This window comes from Gigantopelta aegis, chromosome 12 (genome assembly GCF_016097555.1).
Source record: "Gigantopelta aegis isolate Gae_Host chromosome 12, Gae_host_genome, whole genome shotgun sequence".
In the NCBI taxonomy this organism is placed as follows: domain Eukaryota; kingdom Metazoa; phylum Mollusca; class Gastropoda; order Neomphalida; family Peltospiridae; genus Gigantopelta; species Gigantopelta aegis.
Window position 1 is genome coordinate 32,774,252 of NC_054710.1, and position 10,077 is coordinate 32,784,328.

Consider the following 10,077-nt stretch of genomic DNA (forward strand, 5'->3'; position numbering starts at 1 on the left):
CCGGAGGGGACTATAGGTTTCGTCTAGGATCGATCGCCGTCGGTGGACCCATCGGGTCGTTTATCGTTCCAGCCAGTGCACCACGACTGGTATATCAAAGGTCGTGGCATGTGCCATCCTGTCTGTGGAAAAATGCATACAGAAGATCACTTGCTACATTAGGAAACACTGTAGCTGGTTTCCTCTGACGACTACGTGTCAGCATTACCAAATGTTTGACATCCTTAATTAGTCAAAGCGCTCTAGTGGTTTCGTTAAACAAAACACACTGTATTCTCGGTGAACATGTACCTTGTACACACCTCCGGAACAATACACAAACTGTATTCTCGGTGAACATGTACCTTGTACACACCTCCAGAACAATCAACAAACTGTATTCTCGGTGAACATGTACCTTGTACACACCTCCAGAACAATAATCAAATGTATTGGGTCATTATAATTATTTGCCGACGTCTTGTCTGTAGGATAGTGCATATAAAACACCCCTTGCTCCTAATGGAAAATAAAATGCCGCAGGTTTCCTCTGTAAGACGATTTGTCAAAATTATCATATGTTTGACATCCACAAGCCGAGGATTAATAAATCAATCTACTCTAGTGGTTTCGTGAAACAAAACAACATTTAACTGTGGGATGGTGCATATAAAAGATCCCTTCTTCATTTATGGATTTTGTTTTTGTCTTGCGCTCGCGTTTCCCATCTAAGACAATACATCAAAAATACCAAATGCTTGACATGATTACAGTCATATATACTCTAGTGGTGTTGTTATATAAAACACACTTTTTAACTTTCCTCCATCCCCACCCACCCCATCATGATACTCAATGCCCAGTGTTGTACCTGGTTGAACATGATGACGTCGAAGCTGTTGTCTGGAAACGGCAGTTGCGGCAGTTTCCCTAGCCGATACTCGGTGTTGTTTTGGTAGTTGGCCGTCTTCTTGCGAGCTGCTTGAAGCATGCCATCCGAGCCGTCCATCATCGTCACATGACCGACACCGGCATCGAGCAGTCCCAGGGCGTAGTTTCCCGTGCCACACCCAGCGTCCAGCACAGACAGCTACAAGAAAGAGTGTCAGTCATCTCTTTACTCTCTCTCACTTCTTGTCTGTCTGTCTGTCTCTCTCTTCTTGTCTGTCTGTCTCTCTCTCTTCTTGTCTGTCTGTCTGTCTGTCCGTCTCTCTCTCTCTCTCTCTCTCTCTCTCCCCCCCTATCAGTCACCTATTCCTGTCGAGTACAGCTTGTTTCTGTCCACCTTACCTCTTTCAACGGCTTTTTGGTTAGATGCGTCACCATGCCAACAAGGAGGTCCATGTTGGTGGCTCGTCTGCAGATGTCGTATCCCTTTGACACCTCGTCGTAATCTGTGAACGTACTCATGGTTACTCGGTGTTTTGTTCTTCTTGTTTCTGGGGTCTGTTTTCCTCCAGAAGCTTGGGTATTGTCTATTAAAAAGAAAATAATGTTTAAAGTTAAATTTTGCTTGTTTAAAGACAACTAAATAATAAAAAAATATAGTGTTTAACGACACCACCTGAGCACATTAGTAGCAAGGGATCGTTTATATGTACCATCCCATACCACGGCCTTGTATATACCAGTCGTGGTACACCGGCTGGGATGATAAATGTGTCCACTAACGGGGATCGATCCCAGGCAGTCAGCGCTTCAGTCGAACTAATCATCAGCTGTACAATTTTTAAACTTACGAAATTTCTGTCTGATTTAATAAATGAACTTGTTCGCCACGTACCATCGAAAGACGCACCTCTTTCACACCCTACACTGATCCCATAGAGAGGATAGGACACCACGGCCTTTGATATATCAATCGTGCTGCACTAGCTGGGACTAGAAATACCCCAATGGGCCCACCGGCGGGGATCGATCCTAGACAGACAGCGCACCAAGCGAGCGCTTTACCACTGGGCTACGTTTGACCCGTCCCAAAGCCACAGATGCCGAGTCAGGCGCTGTCAAAATATAGAGCATGTCCTGTCTTCTGCTGCCAGAATAGGTGTGTTTTGTCATATTTAGTTCAGTTTCAGTTTGTTTCTTTTGTTAACTGGTACCATACTAGCCAGACCCTAAAATCGATGGACGCCCAATGGACTGCCTTTGTAAAATTATTCGTCGCCCATAGCCAAGCCAATAAAGGTCGCCACGGGCGATCGCTAATTTTCAACCCTGAATATATATACCTCATTTATAGTGCTGTTAAAAACCTGTCTAGAAAATGTTTTCCTGCTGACGGGGCTTGAACCAGGTATGGATAGATTTTCTTTGTTTTAATAACTTCTGGGTTTTTACCGAGATTGCTTTGATTAAATTACTCATAACAACCATACCAGTGTGATTTTAGCTTTATGGTTTATTACCGTACATTTTCCACGCACATTTACAGTTTCTGTCTTTTTCACTAATTATTGATGTATTCATTTCATTGTAACTTATTTTCGTGTTTATATCCAATTAAGGTTCAAACACGCTGTCCTGGGCACACATCTCAGCTATCAGCCTGGACAGCCAGGACAGTGGGTTAGTTGCTAGTAGGTTAACGGGACATTCCTGAGTTTGCTGTATTGTAAGATGTTTCAGAGTAATAAAATATCTCTACCATTAAACTTACATATTAAATATATTTTCTTGTTTAGAATATTAGTGTCTGTATATTCAATGTGTTTCTGGTCGTCTTAATATTTGTAAGAAGCCAAAACTTGATTTTGTCTTCAAATAATTTCGTACGTACGAAAAAAATGCATTTTAGAAATAAGATGAAATTTAACCTAGTACAAATATTAGAACGGTCAGAAACACGTTTAATATACAGCCACTAATATATTATGCAGAAAAATATATTTGATATGTAATTACAGTCGTTAAAAAGTCTCTGTTAGTCGATAACATCTTAAAATTTGCAGCAAACTCAGTAATGTCCCTTTAATGGTTAGTGAGAAAGAAGAGGGTGTGGCGGCCTTACACCTACCCATTAAGCTCTTAAGAAGTCGCTCTGGGTTGGAGCCGGTACAGGGCTGCGAACCCTGTTCATACCAGCCTGTAGTCAGATGGCTTAACCACTGCGCCACCGAGACCGGCAGTGATGTATTGCCTATGTTACTTGCTGTCTATCATATTTAATATCCTCTGAATGCATAGTGTAAATTGAAGTGTTTTGGTTCACAATTACCTGCGAAATACAGGTCATACGATCAAACAGGGCTGTGCTTAATGACGATTTAGGGTTTTGCCTAACGACACCACTAGATAATATTGATTAATTAAAGGGACATTCCTGAGTTTGCTGCATTGTAAGATGTTTTCTACTAATAAAATATTTCTACGATTAAACTTACACATAAAATAAATTTTCTTGTTTAGAATATCAGTGTCTGTATATTCAATGTGTTTCTGGTCGTCTTAATATTTGTAAGAAGCCCAAATTGGATTTTGTCTTCAAATAATTTCGTACCTACAAAAAAAAAAAAAAAAAAAAATATATATATATATATATATATATATATATATATATATATATATATATATTTTAGGAAATAAAATGAAATTTAACCTACTACAAATAGAACGATCAGAAACACAGCCACTAATAGTTTATGCAGAAAAATATATTTGTAAGGAAATTACAATCGTTAAACAATCTCTGATAGTCGATAACATCTTAAAAGCTGCAGCAAACTCAGGAATGTCCCCTTTAATCACCAACCAGTTGTTTTTATTTTCATTAGCAACACTGGATCTTTTAGATGCACTTTCTCACAAAGAGTACAGCACATATCAAAGCCTTTAACATACTAGTTTTGGGACACTGGTTGGTGCGGAATAACATCAATCATCTGAACAGATCCACCGAGGCGACGCAAGCACCTCAAGCGAGCAGTCGATCGACTGAGTTAAATCCACGTTTAACTTGCCCGGGTCTCTGTAGTAAATATCGGTCGAGTCGGAATAGCCCCAATCAGCTGAATACATCGACTGAGAAGACGGTAAATGTCGGTCATCGGCCTCGGTGGCGCCATTCCCGCTCCAGCTATCAGCCGAAGATATTCTTTGAAGATAAGCAGCTGCAAGTCGCGCCCTGCTCTGTCGATCTCCCCCCACTGTTGGGGTTGACGATCCAGAGTTTGTTCACGCTGACAGGCGTGTGCTACAACAGCTTGTTCTGAATGTGCACGTTAAACCCTATGAACTGACCTGACCTCGGTGGCGCAGTGGTTAAGCTATGGGACTACAGGCTGGGAGGTACAGAGTTCGCAGCTCGGTACCGGCGCCAACCCAGAGCGACTTCTTAAGGGCTCAATGGGTAGGTGTAAGGCCACTACACCCGCTTCTCTCTCTCACTAACCACTAACCAAACTAACAACTAACCCACTGTCCTGGGAAGACAGCTTGGACCTTAATTGGACTTTAATTGAATATAAGCACGAAAATGAATGAATGTCGGTCGAATCGGATGAGAGCCTGCACAGGACTGCTTATTGTAGTGGTATTGTTCTACAGTGGCTTCGCATCCACACGTGTAGATATATATATATATGTATGTTTGTAAAAGGCTAACACACAGAAAGTCCACTTATAAGAAATATTTTCGTATTATGAACTGCTTTCATTTCAATTCATTTTAGTGCTTATATCCAGTTGAAGCACGCTGTCCTGGGTACACACCTCAGCTACCTGCGTTGTCTGTCCAGGACAGAGGGTTACTCGTTAGTCGTTAATGGTTAATGGTTAATGGGAGAGACGAGTGTGTAGTGGTAATACACCTACCCACTGAGTTGTTAAACCTCGCTGGAGTTGCGAACCCTGCACCTACAAGCCTTAATTCCGATGGCTTAACCTCGACACCACCGAGGACGGTATGAACTGCTTGAACGATCGCTCGTGGGTATGAAGGAAGGAAGGAAATGTTTTATTTAACGACGCACTCAACACATTTTATATACGGTTATATGGCGTCAGACATATTGTTAAGGACCACATAGATATTGATGTAGGGAACCCACTGTCGCCACTTCATGGGCTACTCTTTTCGATTAGCAGCAAGGGATGTTTTATATGCTCCATCACATAGACAGGATAGCACATACCACGGCCTTTGATGTACCAGTCGTAGTTCACTGACGGGGATCGATCCCAAACCGACAGCGCATCAAGCGAGCGCTTTACCACTGGACAACGTCTCGCGGGTATGAAAAAACAATGCAACGTAAGCGACTGGCTGCTTCTAAACAGTCATGCCTGGACAAGTATTTGTGTTACCTGGTTAACAGTCTTTCCAAACATACACCAGAACAGGTTACACTAAACCAAATAACTTCTGGTTATTTTCGTCTATGGGATTTGATTTGATTGCATATATATATATATATATATATATATATATATATATATATATATATACCAGGGTAGGATTTTTCCTCGGAACAGCTGTTTTCCTCTCATGGAACATTGCGTTTCCTCAGAATTTAATCGTCCTTTCCTCCAAAATGTGTTAGATGACACAGATTTTAACCTAGGATTTCAAGAATTTCGGGGACCCCTCTAGATTTCCTGGGTTTTTTTTTAACATTTCACCAATGACCACCTCTGATATACCCAACATGCAATACGTTATTTTCAGAATACATTCACATACCTTCTAGTTAAGAAATATTTCTGAAAAGATTCAACAATCAGGATGAAATTAAAAGATTCACCGACTTAACTTACATATTAGACCAATCAAGTTATCTTATATATTCGTTGTATGGCAATCTTTTAACGCTACAAACATACATAAATATTCATCTCAACAGTAATAAAACTATATTTGATAACACACTAAACAATACAATCAAAGATAATTTAAAAAGAAAACATCTTACACAACTCTGGCACCAGATACAAAGTTGGCAATATGTAGCAACCTATATAATATACTGTTAAAAAAACGTAGGGGAACTGTAATAAGAATTTACAATTGCCAAAATTGCAAGGTATATTAGCTGTGGGGAATGGTTATATGATAATAGTAAATTAAATGGGTATACATTACAACCGGTAGTTCAGTATTACAGTAGATTTTTTTACCACCAAATATCTTTAAGGACGATTGGGATCAGAAGTAAAATTTGAAAGTTGACGGGTTTTTTATCAGTAAATCGCAAATTCAAACAATAAAAATGACTAAAAACAAAACAATAACAACAGTATGATCAACAGAATGAAACAGACTGACAGAAATGATGTTCCACAGTGATTAATGATCCTTTCTGGAAATTGTCAAAATCGAGAATGACACCCCACGCAGGTATACGGGGCAACTGCGTGATGCATGTTCAAACCATGGAATGTGTTTCGGTGAGTTGATAAACATACCTGAACGTTCTTTACTAGGAGGTCTGTGGTCAAAACGTATGTTCGGTCTAATAGTTGATATTAAGGTTCCCCTACTTTTTTGAAGAGTATAATATTGTTACAAGCTAGTGTCGTAGCGAGGAGGGAATGAGTGGGCGACACGGAGGCCATGTGTTAAATTTTATGATTTAAAAAACCCCTGTATTACAATTTATAAAATCATACATACCTACACACATACAAAGATACACAGAGTGGGTTATAAGCGCTGCATACATATATTTTTACCCACAAGAAACAAATGTTCTGCAATTAGAAAACTAAGAACAAGCTCACATAGTTTAAACTGAAACTGGAAGATATAAAAAAAATCACAAAATTGCACGAGAAGAAATATATTGCTCCTTTTTGTCAAATCATCATTCAGACAGAAATGCACTTTTTACTACAATGTAACAACTTTCGGAATTAAGGACCGGTGGGTAAAATGAGTATTTATTAAAAAAATAACCACACAAAAAGGGATTGCCATACAGGGTAAAGTTAAATTATGTTTACAAATGCTAAAACATTTAAACACGATTATACTAACTTAAGTAAGTTTATAATGACACGTATGGCTCATATATCGTATACATAATTAATTTGACATTTATCATTTTAATTTTATATTCACTCAGGCCCGCATTTACGGGGGGTTTTGATTTAGAATTTCTAACTAATGTGAGTAAGTAAAGTAAAGTTTGTTTTATTTAACGACGCCACTAGAGCACATTGATTTGATATCTTATCATCGGCTATTGGACATCAAACATAAGGTCATTCTGACAGGTTTTTTTAGAGGAAACCCGCTGTAGCCACATAGGCCACTCTTTTACGACAGGCAGCAAGGGATCTTTTATTTGCGCTTCCCACAGGCGGGATAGCACAAACCATGGCCTTTGTTGAACCAGTTATGGATCACTGGTCGGTGCTAGTGGTTTACACCTACCCACTGAGCCTTGCGGAGCACTCACTCAGGGTTTGGAGTCGGTATCTGGATTAAACATCCCATGCCTCGACGGGGATCCTAATCCAGTATCTAACCACGACGCCACCGACGCCGGTCAAATGAAAACAAAAGAACCTACATATAGGACTTTTTTTTAATAGTACTTGTTGCTATATTGATCACCTCGTAGCATGCGATAATTACATGACAATGACAGCATTTCACATTACACTGAATGATATAACAACAGAAAGTAATGTTGTTCATGCCTTTATCTTTTTATAGAGATACAAATCGACACTGGCTTCCATAATTATTTGTCAAGCAATGTTCTTCTCTCATTTTGACATAGAAGTTGCTTTATCATGCCGGTTATTTCCAGGTATTTCAAAACGTCTTACGACCAATATGTAGATGCAATATTTATGATATGACGCATCAGTGACAAAAATGAAATGGGATGCCTTATGCAATACCTTTTGATGAAAATGTTTGAGGACTACACAACCATGTACTGTTATTAGTCGTGTTTTGTCGTACCGGTTACGTTGTAAATCTAGGTTACGTGGTGGAGTTTATTTCCACGAAGTGGGTACGTTGGTGAGGAAGACATTGTTTCTCACTTATATGCAATCATTATTAGCATGGGCGGATCCAAGGGGGGGGGGGGGGACCAGGGGGACGCGTCCCCCAAAAAAATTGTTCAAGTGCCCTCAAAATGTCCAAGTGCCCTTTTTGTTTGTAGAATTTTTTTTTTTTTAAGTAAACAATAATTATATTGTAGATAAATGAAATCAAGATTTTCGTGTACATGCGCAAGCTTGCAGATATGTGTCTGTGTTATTGAGTCTCAATGGGGCCCCATTGAGGTTCTAACGCGAGTGACGCCAATTTACTTCATTATTGCTAGTATATTATGACGTAGAACTGTAGGAATTCATATTAATTGTAAATATCAAAACTTGTAGTAAGGTGCCCTTTTGACGAGTCAATGTGCCCTTCTTTTTTGGTCCCCCCCCCCCTAAAAATATTTCCTGGATCCGCCCATGATTAGTTTAACCTTTCTACGTTTACAGATTATATTTCAAACATATTGAATGGCGAAATTATAATTCATATCTGCTATATCAATTGATATAATATAAACGCCAACATGATACATCCCTCCACCCCTTGCACAGAAATACAAGTCTTTCAAAACCGGCGTGAAACTGAATGAGCATGTTTTTCCACCAGCCGCGAGCCAGTGTTTTAATAGCAATAACATATAAAGACGTTTCCTTTGTCTTTATTTTGGGTGACTGGCAATACAATTATGAACAGTATTCAGTAAACTGAGTAATAAATCATACAGGTAAGTTTGGGGGGTAGTTACAAAACGAGGTCATGGGGTAGGGTATGATCAACAGTTACGCACTTAAAAAAAAAAAAAAAAAAAAAAAAAAAAATATATATATATATATATATATATATATAAATTTTTGTTTCATAAAATAAAACAGCCTGTCTGGTCATTTTGTTTCTAAAAAAAATAAGATTGTTCTATATTATATACAATAATACATCTATTTATTAAGATATATGCATATAGGCCGGTGGCTTTGGTGCACTCTGGAAGGGTAGCACAGTATCTGGTGTGACTGGTAACAGGTTTAAAAATAATAATAAATAATCTCCGGGCAGCAGAATTCTAAGTTCGCCGACCGATATCGTGACGTTGCATCACATAATCGCTCACTCAGCCATTCCGTCTATTAGGCGGAATAACCCAGTGGGCGATCACGTGATCTACGTCTCGAAATAGGTCGCCGAGCTTTGTAATTATGGCGACGGAGTGTTCCGAAGCGTAGCTGAATGTGGGTGCTATCGGATTTCTTTCTGTAGTATGTGTATTAATGATTAATATGTGGATTTTTGTTTATCAGTTAACTCGAAAATGATCGATGTAAAGGTATTTGACGTCAAACACAGGATTGGTGTGGTATTAGAGCGGTTGTCAGGAATTGCCGAATACATAGGTTGGTCTCCGACTGTAATGAGAGCGTATTTATGTCCAAATGTCCGTCTAGCTCTCTTACAGTCAGAGTACTCGGGCTAGTTGAACACTACAAATTTTAAATGTAATTTTTTATGCATGGAACACGTTGTCAATCAATATAGGCCTAAGTATGTGTATGAAAGTAAATGTGTAACTCACGTGCCTTGTGTATGTGTGTGTGTTGCCCCAGCGAATCAGCCCGACTAGAGTATAAAGCTCAACACACGACTCTTATAAAAAGTACATCGTGACGTCACACATGTCGGCAAACCTTATTTTACCAATTCAGTTCACCAGCGCAACGCGAACAGGGCCGTACCCTGACCAAAATCCATGGGGGGGGGGGGGGGGGGGGGGCACTAAATTTTATAAATAATTTTTAACATACTATAAAGATTAAACATTTCTATGCTATTACTGGAGATATATATATAAGAAAAAAAAGGACAAGATTCTCAGGGGGGGCAAGTGCCCCCCCCCTGCCCCCCCCGGAGGGTACGGCCCTGGCGAATAGTCGGCCTACAGATCGTGGTCAGTGGACTGTATCGAATCTTATTCGCTGTATTTATATAAACACGTCCTACTGCATCAGTTGTGATGCAGATTTTGTGAAACATACAGAATATTAAAAACTAAATATTGGCTAAATTGCAGCACATACTCGTTCATTTATTTCAAGTTTCCATTG

The 10,077-nt window shown here is 39.4% G+C and overlaps 1 protein-coding gene across 4 annotated transcripts in view; it reads right to left on the reverse strand.

The window, feature by feature from the left end:
* LOC121386685 (demethylmenaquinone methyltransferase-like) overlaps positions 1-9,640 on the reverse strand; it is a 25,109-nt gene extending 15,469 nt beyond the window's left edge. For 2 of the 4 annotated variants that reach the window (XM_041517675.1, XM_041517674.1), the window contains exons 1-3: positions 3,363-3,381; positions 1,270-1,454; positions 851-1,069 (exon numbers count right to left, since the gene is read on the reverse strand). In XM_041517675.1, the coding sequence (XP_041373609.1) occupies positions 851-1,069; positions 1,270-1,454; positions 3,363-3,366 (408 nt within the window). In that variant the 5' untranslated portion in view covers positions 3,367-3,381. Of the gene's footprint in view, positions 1-850; positions 1,070-1,269; positions 1,455-3,362; positions 3,382-9,548 lie in introns of those variants that run through there. The other 2 variants (XM_041517677.1, XM_041517678.1) reach the window with 2 other exon arrangements.
* Positions 9,641-10,077: the final 437 nt, after the last annotated feature.